General features: G+C 34.3%; 1 protein-coding gene across 2 annotated transcripts in view; it reads left to right on the forward strand.

The window, feature by feature from the left end:
• The window catches only part of LOC128983126 (5'-3' exoribonuclease 2 homolog), a 237,619-nt gene that overhangs the window by 150,380 nt on the left and 60,266 nt on the right, over nucleotides 1-26,973 (forward strand). For both annotated transcript variants that reach the window (XM_054402296.1, XM_054402297.1), the window contains 3 exons: nucleotides 9,145-9,201; nucleotides 18,126-18,194; nucleotides 21,846-21,974. In XM_054402296.1, the coding sequence (XP_054258271.1) occupies nucleotides 9,145-9,201; nucleotides 18,126-18,194; nucleotides 21,846-21,974 (255 nt within the window). The remainder of the gene's footprint in view (nucleotides 1-9,144; nucleotides 9,202-18,125; nucleotides 18,195-21,845; nucleotides 21,975-26,973) is intronic.

A 26,973-nucleotide genomic window follows, 5' to 3' on the forward strand; every position in this document is an offset into this window, starting at 1 on the left:
TTTCTATAGTATTGATTTAATTGTGTGTTTCAATTTGTAAAATCATGCAAAACATAGAAGTATTTCAGAATTTTTTTTATAATTTCAGCTGTTCACGGGCTTCACCCCGTTTGGCTTCATAAGTAGGTAGTATCTGGGGACCGAGCTTTGCTCGGAAAAATCATTCCCCCACTCTGCGATGCCAGCCTTTACTACTTCCTTCACCATTCCCTGCGTCATGGGTCTGTTTCCTTCCCTTCTCATAGCATTTAAGTATTACAGATACATTAATCTAACTGCCACAAACGGTTCCTACACTCTGCGATGCCAAACTTTACTACTTCCTACGTCGTGCACCTGTTTTCACCTCTTTCCATAGCATTTTAGTGTTTTAAATACATTAATCTAATTGCCTCAAACCTTTCCCACACTCTGCACTGCTAGAATTTACTACTTCTTTCACCATTTCCTATGTCTTGGACATGTTTCCATCCCTTCTCATTTCAGTATTTCAATTTCAGATACATAAGTCTAACTGTTACAATTGGTTTCCAGTTCCCAGACCCCACACTGCTCGCCTTTACTACTTCCTTCACCTCTTCCTACATCGCGGACCTGTTTTCCTCCCTTCCCATAGCATTTTTAGATTGTAGATACCTTAATCTAATCGTCATTAACAGTTCACACACTCCGAACTGCTCGCCTTAACTACTTCCTTCATCACTTCCTACGTCTCGGACCTATTTCCCTCCCTTCCCATAGCATTTTAGGATTTGATGGTACCTTAATCTAATCGTCATAAACAGTTTCCACATTCCGGACCGCTCACCTTTACTATTTCCTTTACCACTTCCTACGTCACGTACCTGTTTCCTTACCTTCCCATAGCATTTTAGAATTGCAGATACTTTAATCTAATCGTCATAAACAGTTCCCGCACTCAGGATAGCTCGCATTGACTACTTCCTTCACCACTTCCTAGGTCGCGGACCAGTCTCCTTACCTTCCCACAACATTTTAGGATTGCAGATATTTTACCATCCTTATGGAACAGCTGAAGCCACTTTTATTGTTAGTTCCGTCTGGTTTTCTGTAGATGTTGTGTTTTGTTTTCAATTTGTTTCTATTATTTTAGGGTTAGTTTCTCATTTTTTGTGTCTCACTGTTTGCTTATATAGCAACGATAGTAGTATAATAATATAGTACGGTAATATAGTGAACGAGTTATCGTTTATGATTAAATAGTATTATTTGGTTAAACGAGGTTTTAAATTACTGAAAATAACAAGAAACAAATTGTAAACAAAGCACGACGTCTACAGAAAACCGGACAGAACTAACAATAACATTGGCTTCAGCTGTTCCATAAGGAGATCTACCTTATTCTTATCGTCATAACAGATCCTACACTCCGCACTGCTAAGTTAGCCTTTACTACAATGTATCGAGTAAGCTTCAGTATAACCATTGCTCAATAGTAACAAGTGATGTTTTTGCTTTTGTACTATATTTTGTAATTTCCAGTGTGGGTAGATGCAGTAGATCTAGTGCGGCCTTGGTAGTAGATGCCTTTATAAACACATGTGTTACAACTTACAAGTCTTTTGTTTACTTTTTCCTTGTTATTTAATTCAACCAACATGGTTAGCAACCCATAAGACTAATATAAAAAAATGGGACTTTGAACAGCATTTGAAGAAAATCGTCGGAGCCATTTTCGAGATCTTTCTGCAAGCAAACAAGCATACATACATACATACAAGCAAACACTGCTAGTATTAGAGTATACGATTAATAAAATTATTAATTGGTTAAGTAAGCTGAAATAAACAAAACAGAATACAGTAATACAAACAAATAAGTACAGACGAGGTAGTTTTAACATTAGGTATATGGAAAGTTCCCTTTAGAAAGGAATTACGACCTTAAAGGTAAAGGGCAATTTAAATTTAAAGAAATAAATAATAAAATAGTTGAGCAACTAAATGATGACAGCCGATTTTACTACTCAGTGGACACTTTGATTCAAGAAGAGGGAGACCAGATACATGTGCCTGATGAATTTCTTCACACTTTAGTACCAAGTGGTTTACCTCCTCGCAAGTTATGCCAAAAAAAGGTGTTAAATGATGATAACCGAGTTTACTACTCAGTGGACACTTTGATTCAAGAAGAGGGAGACCAGATACATGTGCCTGATGAATTCCTTCACACTTTAGTACCAAGTGATTTACCTCCTCGCAAGTTATGCCAAAAAAAGGTGTAATTGTAATTTTACCAAGAAATTTAAATCCACAAAAAGGACTGGTTAATAGAACCAGATTAATGGTGAAAGAGATGAATGATGAAATCCTAAGTCTTGAAATTATTACTTAAAGTTCAGCTGGAAAACGAGTGTTACTGCTCCAATTAAGCTTAGAACCATCAGAAGGAAATTTTCCTCTAAAATTCAAACGTTGACAGTTCCCATGATTGTCGAATCGCTTTTGCCATGACTATTACAAAATGAAAGGACAGGCACTTGAAAAGTTGGTCTTTATCTGCTAGAGCTGCATACCCTGCTTTCAGCATGGGGTACGCAGCAATGTCAAGATGCCGCGCTTTTGATGATCTAAAAATAATGGTTAAAGAACAACGAAACCAAGGTCATCTGGCTAAAGACATTAGAGTGTTTACAAAAAAACATAGTACTGGTATGTGAAGAGTTTCTTATTGTAAGATGAACATTTTAACTGCTCTGTCAGTCAGTATTCTAAGCCTACTCTGTTAAAACCTTTATTAAAACTAGGGATGGTCGAGATTGGATTTTTAGTTCGAGACGAGACGAGATTTTTTATTTCTCATAAAATTTTGAGACGAGATCAAGACGGGATTTCCCTTCTCATACACAACGGGAAAAATTTTTACCTGATTTTGTAACATTGTTAGATGACTGTTTAAATACAAAAATAATGATAATAGGCAAGAATATTTACAATCTTTTATTAAAAAACATCAGCATAACATTTTTTTATTAATCACGCCTAACTTATTAAAAATGCCTACGATTAGGAAACATAGTGATATCAGTTAGGATAGAGTTTAACTTATCCTAAAATAAAATAAATCATAAAATAAAAGAAATATTAATTTTTATAAAATAGTTACTTGTTTTGACTTTTTATAGTAATAAAACATTCCTCACACTGCTTACACTTAACAAAACTTCTCAAATGTTATTAAAGTAATATTTATATTTAAAGAATTAATTAAATAAGAACGCCTTCGCAAAGGAAACGCAACTACAACACGCTCCTGTATTGCGTGTATTGCATTGAATTTCTGCAGGCGTTTTTAATTTTTTTTTTTTTTTTTTTTTTTTTTTATTCTTGTCTCGATAAAAATCTCGGCCAAAAACAAATCTCGTCTCGTGTAACGAGATTTAAAATTTCCCGAAACTTCGAGACTTAACCATCCCTAATTAAAACAGTATTGAGCTTAAGATTTTTATTTATGGTTAGTTAAAAGTTAAGCGCTTAAAAAGTCTCTCCTTTTTTTTCGTATAGATAAATTAAAAGGTAATTAAAATTGTTTAATGATTTTTAAATACTGTATAGTTAGAGTGAGGTGAATAAAAACAAGTGATAGCTTGAGAGTGTTCACTAAGCAAGTCTAGTCTACTCTTAAATAGCATGTGAATAAACACAAGAGTTCACTCGCGAGAGTTGTCTTGTGGTACGGAGGGTTCCCTCTTACCCCGGCAAGTGATCACTTGTAGAGAACACTGTTTTTTTTTTAAAGAGAACACTCGTTTTTCATAATAAAAACAAACAATTTAACTTGGGCAATTTAAATGTTTGCAACAGCTTAATTCTGTGGCCAAAGTAATCAGATTTAGAATATTCATGAACAAATTACACAGGCCTACTAATTTATAAGTTTATTTATTGCTCTGTGTATATAAAATTTTGTCTAGTTGTTTTTTCAAAAAATTGTTTTTATGAACTGTTTAGTCAAAATACTCAACTGATAAATGTGCTTTTCAGAATAAATCTTTATTATTTTGTGGTTTTATGTATTTAATATATTTTTTTTGTGATCTGTCAGCAGATATTCGTATAATATTCAGTTTTAGAAGTTCTTAAGATATTGTAAATCTAATATCTGCTGAAAGTAGAAATTAGTGACATTTAAACTTCTTCACAATATCTAACAAATATAAATATCTGGATATTGATAATCTATAGATATCTTAAATATCCAAGTTATATGTTTATAGTTTATAAGATATTCTATAGATAACTCTGTGCTGTCTGGGCACTTGCATCTTCAAATCTGAGTAATTGTTTGCACTTGTTAGGGCTTATACTTCTTCTAATCCCATATTGTTTTCGTTCACGAATATGCATGAAAGCAGCCAAAGGCAAGTGAACAGTTACAAGTGTGGGTTGACCCTGACTTGTAAATCTAAGAGTGTTCTCTTTCTAGACAAGTGTTTGTTTTTTCTTTATTCACATGTTTTTAAGAGTTGTCTTGTGTCAGAAAAGGGTTCCCTTGTAGTGGAATTGAACTCTTCCTTTATTCACTTGCTGACAAGTGTTCACTCAAAATAATACAAGTGGGAGAGTTCTCTAGTTTTTATTCACCTCGCTCATAACAGGAAACAACTAGTCTATATAAATAATACCCCCGCCGCAGCAAACCTGCCGACTAAGCGAATTTCCATTTGTTTGAATTGATTTTCAGTTAAATATATTTTAATAACATTAGGTTTAACGAGTACCTAGGTTTGCTGCTACAAGGAAACTAATAAAGTGTGTTTTTGAGTAAAATATTGATAGCTTAGTACAAAATAAATAAATTTGCCAAGTTTGATCAAAATATATCCATAAACAAGCAAACTACAACATTTGACAATATTCTCCATAAGAATAACATGGGAATTTTAAATTTACAATTTTTTAAATTTTCTCCGTTACTAATAATCGAACAAAAATACTTTTATATACTTAATTATTTGTTTTTTTAAGCTCTTTAAAAAGGTCTAAAGAGAAATAGGGAAATTTTGTGTTTTGAGGGTCAAAAGTGAGAAAACCCAATTTTTACCCCATAAAACCCCCCGTAAAGCCCCGTTCTCATTGTCCGATCATGCTGGTTCGCGAACTCATTCAAGTTTATCCCGCTTTACACCTTTAAACCAAATTTCATCAAAATCGGACAAAAATTACTCAAGTTATCGCGTTCACGGACGTATATATACAGGGTGAATAAAAAGTCAAGACCCCCCCGTCTAATATTTTTCCAAGTAAATATACAGAGATATCCTTTTGGTGGTCGAGCAACCTTAGCAGGAAGTTTCATTTTATCATTTTGAAATTTGTGAGTGTCCCCCAAAAGGGGGGATTTGGGGGGCAACTCAAATATTTTAAATGTAAACCCCCTTCAAGTGACACCTCATTTTGAAGTGTTTACAAAAACTTAAAGAATGGTGAAAACTAGAGGTTGCTATCTTTTCTCTATCCAAAATGGTAGCCCGTCAAATGTTGTGGAAAATCAATGGTAAAATTGTTAATATTGGCTGCCATTTTGGATAGAGAAGAGATAGCGAGCTCTGGTTTTCACCATTCTTTAAGTTTTTGTAAACACTTCAAAATGAGGTGACACTTGTAGGGGGTTTACATTTAAAATTTTTGAGTGTCCCCCCAAAAGGGGGGATTCGGGGGACAACTAAAAATGTTTCAATAGAAACCCCTATCAAGTGACACCTCATTTTGAAGTGTTTATAAAAACTTAAAGAATGGTAAAAACCAGAGCTCGCTATATCTTCTCTATCCAAAATGGCAGCCAATATTAACAATTTTACCATTGATTTTCCACAACATTTGACGGGCTACCATTTTGGATAGAGAAGAGATAGCGACCTCTAGTTTTCACCATTCTTTAAGTTTTTGTAAACACTTCAAAATGAGGTGTCACTTGAAGGGGGTTTACATTTAAAATATTTGAGTCGCCCCCCAAATGCCCCCTTTTGGGGGGACACTCAAAAATTTCAAAATGATTAAATGAAACTTCCTGCTAAGATAGCTCGACCACCAAAAGGGTATCTCTGTATATTTACGTGGAAAAATATTAGAGGGGGGGGTCTTGACTTTTTATTCACCCTGTATATATATATATATAAGTCTATATATATATATACATATATAAAAATTTGAACGAATGGTGTTTTTGGCCTCCGGGGACATCAAAATGAAAAAGTAAATCAGTCCCGGGTCTAGGTCTTACCGGTTGACCTACGGTAATAGCTACTTCCCTATAGGGAAATTCGCTAAAACTAGAGTTTTGTCTGTACATTTCTCAGAATCATAAACTTTTAGGTTATTTTTACGTTTTATACATTAAAGAAACCGAAACAAGTCTCATCTAAATTTCTGTGTGTCTGTCTTCCTGTCTGTCACGGCCCAAGAGCCATTTTACGCGGCCTTCTCCTGAAAAACGAGAGTACCTATCAAGTTCCAAATCATTTTAATGTATTCACTGGATTGGCGAGATTGTGTTTAGCCATTAAAATATGTCGTCACTACTTTGTAAATAAAATGACGGACGTTTAAAACCCCAATTTTGTGCGATTTTTTGTAAAGTTTTCTCCCAATGTTTATCACATATTCAACCAGATTCAACTATGAAATAACGAACAGCTGTTCAAATCAAGATTATTTATTCTAGCTGTCACTGATAGGTTTACATTGAATGTTGTTTACAAATACCGTAGTCCGTAACCAATTCCGATCACATTTTGAAGGCAAATCCAAACCAAGTAAGATTAAAAACGTGTTTCCTTACATAACGGATTTAATTAATCGCAATTGCAATAATTTTTTCAATAGGCCTACAACAAAATCATAAAACTAAAGACGTTTCACAGGCTAAGTAGCACACTGTGCACTTCAGCAAATACATAGTTTACCAAGATAACTATTGCTTACCAAGACAGCTGTGTCATTCAAGAAGAAATAGTACAAACTAATGTCACCAAAAGTCTAAAATTCATTCTTTATTTTATTTTTTAAGAAAGAAAATTAAAGACAACGAGGCTTTAAATAACCGGTATTATCAATTTGTATTTATTTCTCTATTGAATAAATGTAACGGTAGTTACCTCACCACTGTTCACAATATTTGACCCTGCTATTACAAAAATATGTCAGTCAATTTAATATTCAAACTCGTGTACATGTTGCTCGAATTCGAGCAATTTCAAAGTATTACAGAAGTTACTGTATTTCAAAACGACAAACAGTCATATTTTCAATGAGTTTAAAAGAGTCAACTCAAAAATCACCGGTGTGTAACTCATGTAGATACTCACGATGTATATACAGTAATCAACATTTCCTGTAAATATTTTATGATATTTCATAACTTGGTATTGCTTTTTAATGTATCTACAAATATTTCCTGACTTAGAGCCGCATAACGTTGTCCATGTTTATCTTATTTATTGATAAACTTATGCATGGTACCTACCACCCTTGTCGCCAGCAGTAAGTTGACAAATTTCAGTAATTCTTTAGTAAAGATAAAAACTTGTTTGATCACCTTAAGGACTTCCTGTTGTCTTTCACAATTTTATTTGTTCAATCGGCGTTTTTTTTATTTAGCTGAATAAAACATTTATGTAATTGAAGTAAACTAATATAGGCCTATTTATATTCACTGTACTCTATTTAAAAAATATATCAATTAATATATCGAGAAACAAACAATTACACGTAATAAAAACCTCGCTAGTCCGCTGCATTGTGATAGCTGAAAATCGACGGAATAAAAACCGCCACTACAAGAAACAGAAGTTGGTACGCCTGCAGCTCCCTCCACAGCTGCGCGCGCTGCTGGCGCTGCCGCTCAACACATCCCCACCTAAAAGACGAGCAAGTTGTAAGTCGGCCGGGTCGATTGCCGAGCAGTTTGTTTCTCGCATATAATAATTTAGTTTTACAGGCCGGTCAACTGGACTGACGACGAAATAACTTGTCGACGTACTGGTTTTCAGTATTTATCTATTTATTTAAAAAAGACGGTCTAGTGGCCAGACCACCAAGTATCTTGTCGGTCAACTGGTGGCCCCCCGATTTAAGAATGAACCAGAAGTATTGAAAGCCAACAAATATAAATGTGAAAATTAAGTAACAAAACTACATCATAAAATAAACTCTATTATTTAATACAGGTCAATAATAATAAACTTAAGATTGCTTTATTGATACATACGCTTATTCTAGTGTTAGTGAAGGGTGAATTTCCTTAGGCCAACCATAAAATTAGCAGTGTCCATTAGTGAGGTTAGGTCAGCAATTATCCTTTTAATTGTTCATAATTTTATTTAGTACATTTTTTACTTTAATTTTTTTTAAATAAAGGATCCATTACAGAAACACATGTTGTATTTAATTTTTAAAGAAAATCATTGCCGTGCTGCATCGAACCGCATCGATTCGAATCGAAATTCTTTGAATCGCATCGATGCATTGAATCGAAAAAAATATGCTGCATCGCACACCCCTACTTTGGAGCGAAACTTTGTTGATTATTGCTGTCATCTACAATCACAACAAAATTCTGATCATCTCCTGCAGTCATGTAGACATCATCTTTTGCCGCGTTCACAGAAACTTGATGGTCGTCACCCACAATCGCGGTAAAAGCGTGAATTTTTCGACTGTGCAAACTTTTTTTTAAAGACATGTATTAAAATAGGTCTTTGCGTTATTCGTCAATTCAACAAATTTTAATTCACTACAAAAAGCCATTATCAAATCAAAAGATTTGTGAAAAAAAAAAATGGTGGCTACTCAGGTCGATTTTGAGTTTAATGTTAAATGTAATATTTTAATTTGTCCAGGAATGATACCTTGTAAGGTTTAACATTGTACATATAGTCCCTAAACATTGTATAAAGTGTCCCTAAACTCTCTACATACTAACATTTCAATTTATCATTCAAGGTACTGACATTTATCCTCAACGTATTCTCTGAAGAAGTCCTATCAGTGTTATCTTGTGACCTTTTATTGTGTCTGACAGTCTAACTTTGTCAGCTAATACATCTGACCTCTATCCCTTAACTTCCTAATTAGCCTCTTGACTTTCCTTGATGTTTCAAAAGTTGTTTCTGTTTTTTTTTAGGTCTTTACCTTCACCAGTTACCGGCCTCCCAGTGATTCGTATGAACTCAGTTATATGGTAAGTAAACTAAAAGTAGCCTATATGTTAGTATTTTTGACATCTTATATGTGGAAATGTCCCAGACCTGGTTAGAAATTAATTATGGTTTTTGAATTGAATACTTACCTTAGTCATCTATTTCAAATCAAGTAAATCCTTTTGCGACCTAGGTTTCAGCAAATTGTTGTGCTATCATCAGGCTCTAGTGCAAAATATTTAGTCCATTAGATGTTGTTTAGTTAAAGGTACATAAAGTTCATGGGGACAAATAAAAAGATATTTACCAATCTGTATTAACTTAACAAAGACGAACACATTGTGAGTTTACTGGCTGCGACAGATAACATCCAACTCACAAAATAAAACGGGTTATGGGGGCTATTAAATTGGGGACTATAAATGGCCGGACAAACCGGATGAATTATCAACGGTTAACCCTCCGAGTGTCCCTTGTTTTGGCCTTAATGTCTGCCTATTTTTTGCTCATTTGCAAGGTTTTATTAAAACGGATCTGAGAAGCTTGAAAACAATGTTAATTATACTGTTCTATATACCATTTTGTTTGGAAAATCATGGGCTTCAATATTATAGTCCAGTAAAATAAAACATTTTGGTATGCAAAAGGTCGGGTAGTTCTGATTTTTGAATATGTTGTTAGTATTAGGCCCATAACTTAAAATCCAAGTTATCCACCTCGAGATACTGCCGCTCGCCGCGGGGCGCGCCACTTGTTATCGAAATATTAAAAATATGGCAATTCCTATTGTTTTTCACTCAATCTCGCGAACCATTGATTTTACCGAAAATTTTATATTATTACATTAAAGAAGAATAAATTTGTGACAGTTTAAGCCCAACAGCAAGTATGTAGCGTAAATAATGGTCAAAATACAGACCATCAAAATAAATAAATTTTCCAAAGACGTATACAAATTGTGGTTTTTTCAATATTTCCACATTATAGTTGTTTGAAGCAAAAACCGTATTGATTTAGAGAGTATGCCAGTTTATTTCCTATTAAAAGAAAATAAATGAAAGTATGAATAAAAATACCCCCACCTCAGCAAACCTGCAGAATAAGCGAATTTCCATTTACTTGATTTGATTTTCACAAACCTATTTAAATAACATTAGGTTTAACTGGTACCTAGGTTTGCTGCTACAGGGAGGGTAATATAGTATATAAAATAATAATAGTATGATAAGAAACAAATAACTTTACCCAATTTTATAAAAATGTGTCTATAAATAAGGAAAAAACAATAATTAAAAATCTTTGCTATTGGAATAACTTGAGGTTTTTTAATTTACATTTTTTAATTTTATCCGTAACCAATTACAGTAAAAAACATTTTAATGTACTAAATTATTTGTTTTTAGTAGCTCTACAAAATTCTTAAATGATACAATTGTAAAATTGTATGTTTTGAGGGTTAAAAATTTATAAAAAAATATTCTTACCGGCAAAATACCGATAAGGCAACCGTGCCTATGGCCTTATCATGCCAATCATGCTTCGCGAACTCGTTTTAATAAATAAATGTACGTTTACATGATTCAATGATTTATTTAGGCCATTAGGCAAAAGCAATAGGCTAAGTCACTTACAATACAAAGTAAATGATAAATAGTCCATCTCTTGATTCACAAATAAAAGTAATGTTTGTACCAAATTCCACTAAATCGGATGATTTTTGGGAATCATCGTGCTAACTGACGATAATAACTTTTTTGGATACAGTTTAGTAAAATCTTTAGTTTTTTTTTTATACAGGGTCTCTAAAAAATTCACCTAGTTTGAACATGTATTTATTTATTTTACTAGATATAAACTACTCTTCAACGACTGATACCATAGAGAAGGCTATGCTGATACATTAAATGAAAGGTAATAAAATAAAAGTTATTTTAACACTATCACACCTCAATATGCGAACCATTTGTAGCCCTGCAGACATGCAAGCTATTTTTACTCATTTTTATCATTAATATTTTATTATTTGTATTATAATTTATTACCAAAACTATGTTCAAGGTCAAATGGGTGAACGCAACTTATTGCCAACGTACAAAACTAAAACTTTGAAGTATACTCTACTCAGATCGAAATGATCATTACTCATCCATTTGAACAATAGTATCGTGAGGTATTTTTAAAACTATGGAGTCTTTTTCGGACACCCGGTATAGGCCTATATACATATATATTTATATATGTTAGAACAATTTGAACCAACAGTATTTTTGGCCTTTAGAAATACCAAAATGAAAAAGTAAATCGGTCCCGGGTCTAGGTCTTACCATGAGACCTACTGTAATGGCGTATTTCCTATAAGGGAAATTTGCTAATAATCAGCATATCATTTATATTGAATGGTGTGTGTTAAGGAAACCACTATTTAATCTTTTCATCAATTTTGTTGTCTCGAGCAATGCGAGAATAGCGCACGTCAACATGTTGCTCACTGTTAATGTTCAACTGACGTCATTTTTTATAATATTTCTCAACTTCCTACGGATTTGATGAGGACGGATCATCCCAAGCGCCCATCAAGTTACAACATTTTGTCTGTTATCCCTCGTCCTCAAGTCAATCCACCAGAGCTTTTCATTGTCTTTATGAGGGCCTGTTCGGTGGCCTAATCAGACCAAATTCCACACCAGAACTTGTCTGTACCTCTTGTAGTGAAATTTCCGATCTTTGTGAATTTTTTGTGTTCTTCAATATCAATCCTGTATTTAAATTCATATTCAGCATGTCCTGTATAGATGGGCGCACTTGGCGTGGAAAAATTACCCGCTGCATGGAAGATCTGTAGAGTGATTGTAATTGGAAGATCTTATTTGCCTGATCTTTCAGCCTCAATAAACTGTTAACTATGTTAAACTGGTTTATTTTGTTTTCATGTGAAAGTATTGTTCCCAAAGCTTAGCTAAAATGTCTATGTATAAACATTTGACAGCTTTGGGAAGAATAGTTTTGCCGTTGAAGGTATATTTTGAAGGTCTATTTTGGCATGTAAACCTACATTTATTAAAACGAGTTCGCGAAGCATGATCAGGCCATGGGAGCGATTGCTTTATGGGGTCTTTTGTTAAGAACGGGGTTTTCGTATTTTTGACCCTCAAAACATACAATTTTACAATGTATCTCTAAACCATTTTGTAGAGCTTAAAAACAAATAATTTAGTACATGAAAATGTTTTTTACAGTTATTGGTTACGAAGAAAATTAAAAAATTTAAATTAAAAAATCTCAAGTTATTCCAATAGCAAAGATTTTTAATTACTGTTTTTTCCTTATTTATAGACACATTTTTATAAAATTGGTTACATTTATTTGTTTCTTATCATACTATTATTATTTTATATACTATATTACCCTCCCTGTAGCAGCAAACCTAGGTACCAGTTAAACCTAATGTTATTTAAATAGGTTTGTGAAAATCAAATCAAGTAAATGGAAATTCGCTTATTCTGCAGGTTTGCTGAGGTGGGGGGATTTTTATTCATACTTTCATTTATTTTCTTTTAATAGGAAATAAACTGGCATACTCTCTAAATCAATACGGTTTTTGCTTCAAACAATTATAATGTGGAAATATTGAAAAAACCACAATTTGTATACGTTTTTGGAAAATTTATTTATTTTGATGATCCGTATTTTGACCATTATTTACGCTAGGTGTTGGGCTTAAACTGTCACAAAGTTATTCTTCTTTAATGTAATAATATAAAATTTTTGGTAAAATCAATGGTTCGCGAGATTGAGTGAAAAACAATAGGAATTGCCATATTTTTAATATTTCGATAACAAGTGGCGCGCCCCGCGGCGAGCGGCAGTATCTCGAGGTGGATAACTTGGATTTTATGTTATGGGCCCAATACTAACAACATATCAAAAAAACAGAACTACCCGACCTTTTGCACAGCAACCCCATATTTTCTGACAGATTTACTGGACTATTATACATAGAACATAAGGAACATTTGTTTCCAAAAAAATTTTTAGGTAAAAAAAAAATATTTTGGAAAATTTTCAAAAAAAAAAATTTCTCGCTCAATGAAATTGTATAAATTATAGGCCTATAAATATTTGAAAATAGCCACTTTGTTCTAAATTTTATGAGGATTACAAATATATAATAATATAAGGAAGTAGATTTGCAAATAAATAAGTTATGGGCAAAAAACAGATTTCAGTACATAGCGTTTAGCTAAGAATGCATAGCCTAACCATAGCTAGGAATCTGGCTGATAATTTACATCAATATCACTACCTACTTCTTCAGGATCATCAACCAGCCCTTCAAAATCACTTAAATCTTCTTATAATGCACCACGTATATCACTACTTTTGATTTTTAACACTAAAACAATGATAAACGTAATAAAACACATCAGTCATCGGTCCGAGGATAACCAAGCTGTTTACAAATACGCACGTCAGCTGTCTGCTACAATATTTTCGGAACTAAAATGAATAGCGCTTAGAGACAGACCTCTGGAGAAAGCTCTGAATCTGTAAAATAAAACGATACCTAACTCGATCCAGTTCAATCCGATTTTGTCAGTCATAGAGCCTTCGCTGTAAACAGTGTTTGTGAGTCTCTGCAGCGACAAATAACACTCGGAGGGTTAAAATATACCCTATTAAATTAATAACCAATGTTTAAAAATCAACAAATAACATTATTTAAATTTAATAAATTTTCTTTTACAACATTACTTACCATTAAGCCTTTGATTTCTCTTTCTTGAATTGTCTTATTTCCACTTATAGATACCTTTTTGCAACACTGGACTGATTCGCCCCTATCTCGACGCTCTAGAATGCCTAATTATTATTCCATTTTCTCTAATTATTTATTACATTTTTCTGACAGTAAACCGTCATACAGAACTCACATTTACTCAGAACTTTCATTTCCGAAAACAATCTTATTCTGTACAGTAAAGAAGTATACACATAAGAAATCTCTTGTGATAGTCGGATCCGGATATCGGACTACCTAGTTAATGCCGATATCCACAAAAAAATCAGATCATGGGCTGGATCCGGTATCAATGGATCCGATTTTTTTTTCAGTTTTATTAACAAAAATCGTTTTTTTTAAATACAATTCATACATAAGAACAGGTGTTTCATCATAGTGATGTATTTTAAAATAAAATTAATTGTTAAAATAATTAAAATAAACTCTATATATGCATCAACATACAAGGTATAATACCCCTGCCACAGCAAACCCGCAGACTAAGCAAATTTCCATTTACCTGGCTGGATTTCTACAAAAAAATTATCAGATTTATTTCCTATTTAAATAACATTAGTTTTAATGATGTAAAGTTCTTTATTAGTCTATGTGTGTTGGTAAATAAATAAATAAATAAATTTCCAGGGTTTACAATAATGAACACATATAAACCTTTTATTTATCAAATTATACAAATATGGTTATAAATTTAGATGAAACTCTTATCTCAGGGTTCTAGGAGTATCGTGCCGGCTCAAAGTAAGCTTATGTGATTTTGGATAGGCATAAGCCTAATGTTCATCACAAATTACAGTTCAATTAGGTATACACTTTTGAAAAGATGAAAGTTCAAATTTTGAATTTAGTAAAATGATAATTTAGGTTAAAGTTCAAAACGGCAAAAGTCAATAGAAATTTTACAATGTGAGTGTTTTAGCAAAGTAGGCCTAAGTCAAGTTCCACTGGAGAAATCCGTTTCAGGAAACCGATTTCATGAAACGAGAAACTTTAGTTGCTCGCAACAGATGGATTAGTTTAACACAGGGCAGTGCACTCTGCGTTGCATGAAACTGTAATTTCATTTGTTTCTTGCAACTGGTTTACATGAAATCCAAAAAACAGATTTCGTATAGGCTTCAGTTTCACGTTTCTATTGGTTTTATTGACTTCTCAGTGTATTGTTATTTTCCCTCAGCACTCAGAGCTAACCTCCGGTTGGTGTCCTTCTTTGTTATTAGTGGACTAAGTAATTCCAACAAACATTCAAAAAAGAGGCTTTGGCATTTTAAAAATAAAATAAAATTACAAGATCACTGCATAATTAATGAGCTACAATGTACGTACTGTGTTGACCACCCCTAATAGCCCAGTCAATCTAGGTTTTTAACCGGAATGCGAGATATAAAGCTAATTTTTTGCACAGATGTCCGTTATGGTATGTAAAATCACACCCTAAAAGTCCCCGCCCGTCCCCTGTGTGCTTCCCCCGTTTTAACAAAATATAGGGGGGGAGGGGGCGCGACTTATTTAAACGTGGCTGTGAACGCGATAACTTGGGTAATTTTGGTCCGATTTTGATTAATTTTGGATTGAAGGTGTAAGATGGAATAATCTTAAATGAGTTGGCAAATCAGCATGATTGGACCATGGGAACGCGTGTTTACAGGGGGTTTTATGGAGTAAAAAATTGGTTTTATGGGGTAAAAATTGAATTTTATCTTTTTTGACCCTCAAAACACAAACATTTCTAATTTCTCTCTAAACCTATTTAAAAAGCTTAAATAATCAAATATTTTTGTATATTAAAGTGTTTTTGTAAGGTTATTGGTTACGAAGAAAGTTGAAAAAATTTAAAATTTAAAATTCCCATGTTATCTAGAATCTATATATTAATAGGCAAGCATGTTTCTTTAAAACCTTTTTTCTCAGCTCGTGTGTATCGTACGGAAAATCTACGCATACCTTTAGAAAGCTATTTTCCTGTAGGTGTGCAGAATCCCTTTATAAACTAAAATAGGCACAAAAATAAGCACAAAAAATGAATTTGAAATTTTAAAAAATTAACATGGGTTTTATGGGTTGCTATGGTGATGACGAAATAACAACAAAATATAAACAGAAAATCAAAACAAATGGAAGACATTCCAATCACATGTTTTATTTAACAGTGTGGGGTGAAAATAGAGAAGTTTGCACAAAACATACTTTTGGTCGATTTTTCGACCACGGGCGTGCTCTCGTTAGTTCTTAAGGAGAATAAGTTAGCTGTTGTAGTTTGCCTGTTTACGTATAAATTTTCATCAAACTTGGCAAATCAACTTAATTTATACTAAGCTGTTGATATTTTATTAAAAAACTCACATCATTATATTCTCTGTAGCAGCAAACCTACGTACTTGTTAGGCATAATGTTATTTAAATAGATTTAATTTAAAATCCAATCTGGCAAATGGAAATTCGCTTAGTCTGCAGGTTCGCTGCGGCAGGCGTATTTTCATACAAAGTTGCACTGTAATAAATTTACTTTATCAATGGTTTTTGTCAAAACAACACTTAATTTTTCCCCCTTTAAAAAGTATATTTAAGCTGGCAATAGTATGAATAAACTACAGAATAAACTTGGACAATGGTCTAAAAACATAACATAAGCATGGTTTTGGTATTCAATAAATAATGTAGCCAACAGGATACAGAATTATTTAAAAGTTTTACTATTATATATTTTAAGTACAATCATAAAATATTACTAACATAAAATAATATTTGAAAAATTGGATTAACTACCTTCAATATGATACCTAATTTTTAATGGGTAGATCAGTAATAATTATATTGGAGCCATAAAAGTCAATAAGTTTGTTGGAAACCTTTGTGTTCGTTCCGGATGTGAGGTTCAGAAAGAAAGGCCATTGGAAAACCGATCACTACACAACACAGTTCATCAGCGGACACGGCAACTTCAAGGCCAAGCTGAAATGTTTCAACCTCGTCGAAGATGATGAGAACTAGAGACGTCACAACACGTACTGATGGAGTGGAGTGCCCATTCTACAAAGAAGAAAGTGGGATGAGGGAATTCCTCAGACAAAAGACATGGGCTTGGGAGAAGATTTCTTGAGAAATAAATAATCTTCGTTGGAGTTCGCCAGAATGTGCCGAAGGATAGGAAAGAAAAAGCATGAATTTAAAAATGCAGGAAACAGGCTGGAATTTGAAATGGAAAAATGTTTTGAAAGAAAGAAACAAATTAAGAAGATTGAAACAAATCCGACAATCCTAGTACTTGGGTACCTGTGATTGAGGGTACTTGGGGAGGGGAGAGGTGTTGGTTAGGCACAGAATGTGCCTGGAAGGACAAAAATTGAAGCTGACAACTGGAAGAGGAATCAAAAAATTTTTCAGGAAAGCGGCCTGGTGAATAAGTCTGACTTAAACCAGGGGGGTAGGAGGGACCGCTGGGCTTCAGCCAAACACCTCTCTAGTCGTTCTGTTCATTCTGCTTCTGCTTTGTTTTCCCATAAAACAGATGTTTTGCAGGGCTACGTTGCCATATTTCTCATTTAGTTTACACTGGCCTAGCCTATATATTAAGTTAGATAGTTGTTTTTTATAGGAATGGGGATTAAATAAGACATCAACACAAATATAATTTATTAAATACGGGCGTAGAAAATGAAGTATTGGCACATTTTTATAACTACCCGACTCAAATGTTTGAGTAGTAGTTACTAGTTAGTTTGAAAAAAGTCTAGTAATTACTCGGAAGTCTAGTACTCGCCCACCCCTACTGTTTTAGCACAATGATAATATTTAGACCCAAGAATTTAAGAGTGTACATTATTCCTCAGCTATTTATATGAAATCGAAAATAAAATTTTAACAAAATAAATGCTTGGATTTGTTCATGTAGCGCAAAAATACAAATGTATTATCTTTTATTTCTGACAGACTACCAAAAAACAATAATTTAATCAAGGTGTAACTTGACTTCTGAAGGTTTGTATTATAAAATCTAAGAATATGAATTACTTTCATAAATCCTGTTCTAATTAATGTATTGGCATAAATCTACCTTTATTCCTATCTAAATAATCAATTTCCCATAAACTGAATGGAATGGTTTCAGTCAGGTCACTTTAATGGTTTAATGATGTAATCTCATGCTTTATTTTCATTATGTTTCAGTGTCAGATTTAGAGATCCAAAATATCCAGATTCATTCCTTTTCAAGGCCAAACGCTTGAATGGGGCAATGTAAGTATAAATTTAGTCTACAATTGTGGTTCATAAATCTATACTTATTTAATACGCAAGCAGGATTTTTGTGACAATTACTCCTCCAAAAGTACTGAACCGAATGACATGTTTTTGGTGTCATTGGAAAGAGGGTAACGTGAAGTTGTACAGGAAACTTTCTTTTTAGGGAAATAATTAGAGTGAGGCCCTGGGGCCCTTTAAAGTTTCGTATTTCTTCATAAGATTAACATGGGTAACAAACATTGTGTTAAATATTTATTAGTTTTCTTTATTTCATTCATATTTAAATTATTCCAAATAAATCAATCAAAATTCATTAACCAATGTTTAGGTTTACAATTTATTATTATTAGTTTAAATTACAATTCATTTCAATGTTACAAATTATCATATGTTATTATATTATATCACATTGAATCTAAAAGAATATTTCATTATTAAAATTGGCAACACTGTAAATGCAAGCAGTTTAACTACTCAAAATTAAATGTACAACAATATATTAAAAACAAAACATGTGACTGTGATTAAGATCAACAGAGAAGACAGAATTACCTGAATGAAGATGCATGAAAAAAGTGTTGGTATGAAAAACTAAACCCAAGAAAATCATTATTAAAGTTTTATTTAACTTCATGAAGATAAAGTTTATTTAAAAAGATTTATTTTACCAAGAACAGTAAGTTATTCTTTCAATGTAAATAAAACAAAATTCTCCTATACAAAATACAGTCCACTTATTCAAAAATTTAAACTATTTTTCCAATCTATTTGATCCATTATCATTCTAAAAACAATTATCAAATATCATGACACATTGTTTTGTAACTCCAGCTGTTGTCAGAAATTAAATATTAATAATTGGTCTCCATGGAAGCATGAGAAAATTCACAATGTTTACATTTGCTTTGACATTTAAATGTAAACAACCAGAACTGTCAAATGCCTATTTCACAATTTCAAACAGCTGATAAAAAAAACAACTATGTGGTAGGTGTATTTAATCTTAAACTTTATGATGGATTATTTATTATAAATCTATTTCGATGATTATGAAACAAATTTTCCCGTTGCGAAACAAAAATTAATAGTGAGAAGAAGAAGTATGTTAATTGTAAACAGTCAATGTGTAAATTATATATGTTGTATTAAAAATGTGTATAGTTTTGGATGGTGGTTTGTGTTTAATGATATAAGTTATGAGTTATTAAATTTTTATTTTAAGGATTTGGCATGTGAGTAAGCCTATGATAAATAACACCATTTCAGAGTTCTGCCAATTTTGCCTAACTCTGTCCTGTAGAGTTTAAAGTAGCCTACACCTTATTGTCTACAAATTGGCTAAATAACTTAGGTACGGTACTTTATAAGAGCTGACAGCCTTTTTACGTTGACTTAAATTGTAGGCTTACCTTTTCCCGTCCATGGGCAGTTTGATTGTTAAAAATTAACCTTTTAAACTGGAATAGGACTGTTATGTAAATTGTGAGTATTTCCATTGGTTAATAATCTTTTAGTTGACTCTTTTAAAATCATTTGAAATTATGACTGTTATTAGTTTTTAAACAAGTACAGTAGACCTTCTCTAATCCGGCACTGCACCACTCCGGCACTCCAGTAATCCAGCGTCTTTTGACGGGAGGTCTTCCGCGATCGCGGCAAAATTCTGATTATCTCCCGCGGCCGTGTAGACATCATAATTCTCTCACGTGGTCATGAAAACGTCATCGTCGTCATGCGCGATTGCGGAAAATTCATGAACATCGCCAGCAGACGTATAGACGTTATCATCGCCTCCTGCGGTCACGGAAACGTCATAATCGTCAAGCTCGATCGCAGAAAAATTACGAACATCTCCCGCAGACATATAGACGTTATCATTGCCTCCCACGGACACGGAAACATCATCGTCGTCAAGCACGATCGCGGCAAAATCATGAACATCTCCCGCGGTCATGTAGACATTATTGTTGCCTTCCACAGCCGCAGCAAAAATTGTATCATCTCCTGCGGCCGTGTAAACATCATTGTCTACTCCAACGGTCACGGAAACGTCATCGTCGTTTTGCGCGATCGCGGCAAAATCATTAACATCTCCCGCAGTCATGTAGACATTAATCGTTGCCTTCCGCGGTCGCGGCAATGATTTTATCATCTCCCACGGCCGTATAAACATCATTGTCTACTCCTGCAGTCCCGGAAATGTCATCATCGACTTGCGCGATCGCGGCAAAATCATGAACATCTCCCGCGGTCACGAAAACGTCATCGTCGTCATTCGCGATGGCGGCAATTTTACGATTATCTCCCGCGGACGTGTAGACGTTATCATCGCCTCCCGCGAATACGTAATTGTCATGCCCGATCGCGGCAATAGCGGTTTCCGATCACGCGAACTTCGGAGACGTGTTTTAATTGCATTTTAAGTGTTTTTAATGATAACATTCCAGTAATCCGGCATTTTCACTAATCCGGCAGTATGGCGGTTCTATATCTGCCGGATTACTGAGAGTCTACTGTAATTTTTTTATAAATAACTCCTGTACTTCTTTGCAATTGCTCGATTTCGAGCAACATTTACACTAGTTAGTATTATTCTTTTAACATAATGTAGTTTTCTTATCATTGAAAAAAATTAATTCAATTTCTTATTACAATATTAATTCATAATTTTTTTCAGTGGCATAGTAGCCAGCATAAAGAGTGGTAAAATATATATCAATATCAATGTTCATGTCTGTCAGTATTTTGGTTCATAATAGTACCAAATTACAATACCAAATAAGTACTAAATAATACCATAATTTATCCAGGTATCTCGCTTCTTCTTATTCCCTCCATTTGGCAATTCTGAGGGCCAGCTAGTAGTTTTGTTTAATGCTGCTATCTGTCACGTTCTTGTAAAACTAAAACTACAAAACTACGTCTACAATGACTGTAAAACAGTAATGCTATAATATACCTCCCATTTGAACAGAACTAAATTTAAAGGTTTTTTGCGGGATCAACCATACTGAAACGTCATTGACGTCGTCCGCGATTGTGGCAGAATATTGAACATCTTCCATGGCTGTGTAGACGTCATCGTCGTCTCCTGCGGTCACGGAAACGTCATCATTGTCTTCCGCTGTTACTTAGAATCTTGTCCATTTTTAATAGTGAACAAGAATAACAAAATTTTGTCTGATGTACCATGCGACTTCCTTCGAAATAGTTTTCTGTGGGTGGACGACGATTCTATTAGATGAGAAACTGTTACTTTTATACTTGGTATCCTGCAAGAAGTATTAGTGGCTTCGCTCCAAGAAACTTATAGGGAATTCCAGAATCTTGTAGCAGAGTTCGAGCTCGACGAAGAAAGGTTTAAAAAGGCTTGGCCGTTCTAAGCGTCTGTGTGACCTGTTCCATTTGTTAACACGGTGAGCGATTTTTTGACATTTGCGTCCACCGTTGGAGCGAGCTTGGTGTGGCGTGGCCTTTAAAAGAATATTTAAAATATGTAAAGTGTCTTTCACTTATTTTCAACACTTGTAGTCATATAGGAAACAATGTTCAAAAATATTTTAGCCATTAAAATCTTGTAACAATCCATACAAATTAAGTAAATTTAATCTAACGTGTCTTAGTTTCTATTGGTTTGCATTGCAGAGAGCCTCCCAAGGTGCTGAAGCCTGGACAGATGGGCCGGGAGGAGAGCAGGAACTGGCGACCACAGATAGGCATGGTGCGCTCCAACCAGGCGGCTTCTCTAGGCCAGGCTGGCCATCGCATGCTAGGGTGAGAAAACTCTGTATAACAACTCAGGTGGCTTCAGAGATTTTTCCTCCGGGCACTTGTGTTTTTGTCAGTTGCCAATTGTAAAAGTCACAGTGCTTTGAATTCAACATTCTAGGAACTGACCATCAATATTAGGGATGGGTCGATTCATCTTCGATTCCACCGATTCTTGGCTTAGAATAGACATAGACATATTTTATTTTCACATAACATTCTTTTAGGGATGGACGAGATCGGATTTTTAGTTTGAGACGAGACGAGACGAGATTTTTTATTTCTCATAAAATTTTGAGACAAGATCGAGACGGGATTTCCCTTCTCATACACAACGGGAAATGCACGTGCGGAATTTTTACCAGATTTTGTAACATTGTTAGATGACTGTTTAAATACAAAAATAATGATAATAGGCAAGAATATTTACAATCTTTTATTAAAAAACATCAGCATAACATTTTTTTATTAATCACGCCTAACTTATTAAAAATGCCTACGATTAGGAAACATAGTGATATCAGTTAGGATAGAGTTCAACTCATCCTAAAATAAAATAAATCATAAAATAAAATATTAATTTTTATAAAATAGTTACTGGTTTTGACTTTTTTTATAGTAATAAAACATTCCTCACACTGCTAACAAACACTTAACAAAACTTCTCAAATGTTATTAAAATAATTAAAGTAATATTTACATTTGAAGAATTAATTCAATAAGAACGCCTTTGCAAAGGAAACGCAACTACAACACGCTCCTGTATTGCGGGTATTGCATTGACTTTCTGCAGGCGTTAATAATTTTTTTTTTTTTTTTTTTTTTTTTTATTCTTGTCTCGATAAAAATCTCGGCCAAAAAGAAATCTCGTCTCGTGTAACGAGATTTAAAATTTCCCAAAATTTCGAGACTTGACCATCCCTACATTCTTTACATGTGTTGGTACATACAGAGTAGGTGCGTTGTCAGGGTTAAAGAATATAAAAAATAAAATAGTAATCAAGAAGATTATGTAAATTAACAAAATTGAATGATAAAAAACTATTCTAAATTAAAGGGGTATTGTGAAAATCTGCAATTAAATAAAAGGCTCTGTCAATTAAGTGTTCACCTATTTTAAATTTTAAATTATTTTCACTTAACAATTTATAGTTTGCAGGCAGCACATTGTACAGCCTCAGCCCAGCATATCACGGGCGTCGCCGCCATAGGGGACATGGGGGACGTGTCCCCCCCAATATTTGAAAAGTCAGTTTTGTCCCCCATCCTAAATGTTAAAAGGAATTTCAAAAATCATACAGAATGCGTGTTCACCTGATCGATCGCTGCCAGCAAGCAAGGTGCTCGCTTCGCTGTGTGATTCGGAAGCGTGCGACATGGAACGGTGGTGGAGGGGTGTTCCAATCCACGATCCTCGAGTTGCACTGGATGCCTAGACGCTTGTCTTCTTGTATGTCTTCTTCTCGCGTTTCAGTGATTCAGTCAGACTTTCAGTCCGTTCCGTCGCCGTCAGTCGGCAGTGGTTGATACTACATTAGAACATTTAGATGTAGGCCTACGTTAACCTTTTTCTCCTCGTTTGCTGTATCTGTCGGTAGTATCGGTTATAGTTCTTTTAGGTTAGTTTTAGTTGATACTTTTTGGAAGTTGATACTTGAACCTTGTACTGTTTATTGTCAAATGAAGCGAGCAGAAGGCCAAAAACAAATTGTTTATATAAAAAAACTGCTTGTAAAAATGTAAGATTGTGGGTTTAAATATTAGTGTTAAAACGTCATTGAATTCGATACTATACATATTGTGACAGATCTAAGAAATTGAGAAAAATTTAAGGTTAAAAAAACATATCTACTTGCTTGCATGGTATATAACATGTGAAATGGAAGGTTTTAGGACAATTGGGCACAGTTCTAGCCGTTAGAAATGGCTTTATAAAGTCACCATACGGCTTTTGGGAGATATGGCTTCGTAGTCTACAGTAAACCTATTTTTTTTTAAATTCATGAATGCAAGTTCGTCATAGTTTATTTTTAAAATGTCTACCTGCTCATGACAAAGACAAATAACAGGTGAAACGGGAGGTTTTTGGACAGTTGGACACAGATATAGACATTAATAATGGCTTTAGAAAGTCAGTAAACAGCTTTTGTGAGGATACGGCTGTAGCCTACAATATTTTTTGAGATTTATGAATAAATGCGATCGTCATAGTTAGTTTTAAAAATGTCTACTTATTCATGAAAAATAAAGGTGAAAATGGGAGGTTTTGCACACAGTTCTAGACGTTAAAACTGGCTGTATAAATCACCAAACGGCTTTTAGGAGGATATGGCCGTAGTCTACGGCGTGTTTTTAAACTCATTAATGCAATCCTCATAGTTTAATTTTTAAATTGTCTATTTGCTCATGAGAAACAACAGGTGAAATGGGAGTTTATGGACAATTGGGCACGGTTTTTGGTGTTAAAAATGGCTTTAGAAAGTCACCAAACTGCTTTGAAAATTACAAATTTTGTTTCTTCAAATTTACTTTCTCGCTTTTTTCTTTATGAATTTCGAGGATTCCTCAGACAGATGTCGTTTTCTTTTGAAAACTTGGAAATCTTCTGCCACATTTCTGAGAACTCCGAGTCATTTCTCTTATCTTTTAACGTTTGGATGGTGGCTTTGATTACATTAGAAGCCCCTCCCAATGTAGCTTCCTCATGCTGTAGCTGGTTCCTCAATACATTAGTGAGCGTGAGGACTTCACAGAAAATGAATAGATTTACGATGAAATCTGCCCTAGTGATAGTGTTAAGAAGACCTGATGCTTCTATAGCACTTGTGTCTTTATATTCTTCAATCTCAAACCTTAGGGCCTCACATACAACGTCAAAATGTTTCATTAGCTGCTCATAGTTTTTATAGTGACAGGTCCACCTCGCTGTACTCTGAGCAGTTATATCAAATGGCCTTTTTATCTGAAGAAGATCTGTATGTTTTTTTTAAAAAAGGTGTGATTGGAAGGCCTAGAAAAATGAATGTATAGAGATTCAAGTCCATTGAAAAGAATACTTGAGCACTCCACGTTTCAGCAAAAATCTGTGACAACTAAAGCGGCTTTATGTGCATAACAGTGGAAAAAAGTTGCCTCCGGGTACTTTTCCTTGCCTGTAAACCAGAATTTTTGCCAGACATAACTGAGGCTCCATCATATGTTTGAGCAACCATCTTAAGGGCTTGCAATCCTAAATTTTGAAGGACATTAAGAACCACGCTAGCCAAGTGATTTGCGTCACAATCATTAGAACAGGCCTTAAACAGTAAGAATCTCTCTCTTGGGACGAGATGTTCATCAACATAGAATGAAAGCTGTTTTTCCCGCTGGCACTTAGCCTCGTCAATCATGATTGAGAAAATTCCACTTTTCTTCACTTCATCTATTAATTATTTCTGTCATTATAGCAGAAATTATATCGATGATTTCGTTTCAAATAGTTTTGCTACAAAACGATATTGTATTTTCAAGACCCTCTTTGAAAACGGGATCATGGCGGGAAAAACAATTTACACAATTCCAGGAAGTTTCCTCGGTTGTCTGACTCAGTCTTCTCATCATGCCCTCTTAAAGCTAAACCTTGAAAGGTTAGGTAAGAAATAATGTCGACTATTTTGTTCAGATAATACTTATTTCTTTCAACTTCCAATTTATGCGCATTAGACAGGGCTATCATCACACTTCCTGTTTCCTTAGTTTGTTTACTCATAAGATATCTTTCCAAACATGTCAAATGTACTTTACATTTTTCATGTTTATCAAGTTTTTCCTTTGTTTTCATCCAGTTTTTGAACCCTGATTTTGTAAACACCTCCTCAGTGTATGATAGGTTAGTACTGTATATCCTGCAAACATAACAGAACACAGCATCACAGTTAATGCTGTACTCTAGCCATTGGTACATGTCATAGTATGCAACTGAGAAAAATCGGTTTTGTTTACCATAATTTGTCAAAGTAAATTGCTCAAGTTTGGGCCTTACAGGGCCGGATTCAAGTGTTCCGAGATCGAGATAAGGAGTACTGTGAGTATTCTCGCTAGGGAAAATTGCACTATTATTACATCGAAAAGTAGACATAGTTCCCCCATCACCATCAGTAATGATGCCACTTGCCAAAATCAGTAACACGACGCATCTCGGTATCACTACACACATTAATCTGCACAACTATCACAACACCATTAAAACATTACATTTATCACACGTACATTGCGGGGTGCGTACTAACAAGTGACAGACAGTGATGCCAACTTGACAGGAGACAGGATAGATTGGTGTGCTACCTGGCAGAGACGGCGGCGGCGGGACACCAAAGCGCACGTTGATGTAGCCCACTTAAAGAACATGACTTTTGAAGGAGCGTGCGAACGAGAGAACAGCCTCGTTGTATCTGTAGTTGCTTAAATCAAACTCTTAGTTATCATAAATGCTCAATAGGTTAACTATTGTTGCTTTATAATAAGATTTTAAGTATAATTTTACATGGCCTATTCTTTGCCAAATTACACTTTAAAAACATATTTTTCCTATTTTTGTTTTTTATTTTAATTAGAAATAAAATTATTATTTTTGCAAAAGTTTTGGGGGGCTTAGACCCCACCCCCCAGACCCACCCCCCTTCAGCCGCCTATGATTCAGTTAAGGAGTAAAAAAATGAGCTTTACAAAATTAAAATCGAATTACTAGGTATGGAGATACGTATTAGCAAATAATCTACCAATTTGGCGACCATTTTCCAATATGGTGGCCAAACGACCATGATTTGGACCACGTGATAAGTTTGATTTTTATAGTTGTTAAACAAAGCCCCGCAAGGATATTTGGGGGACATATAAGTGCACAAGGGGCATGTTCCAGCGCCTAGACTATATAGCCTATCAAGTTTTGAAATCAAAGTCACCCTGGAGGGTGAAGGACTCTAGTAAGATTATTTTAAAAAATATCTCTAAGTCACCATATTCTCAA

Source organism: Macrosteles quadrilineatus, unplaced genomic scaffold (assembly GCF_028750875.1).
Source record: "Macrosteles quadrilineatus isolate MER2022 unplaced genomic scaffold, UCM_ALF_1.0 Scaffold_1__1_contigs__length_201487025, whole genome shotgun sequence".
In the NCBI taxonomy this organism is placed as follows: Eukaryota; Metazoa; Arthropoda; class Insecta; order Hemiptera; family Cicadellidae; genus Macrosteles; species Macrosteles quadrilineatus.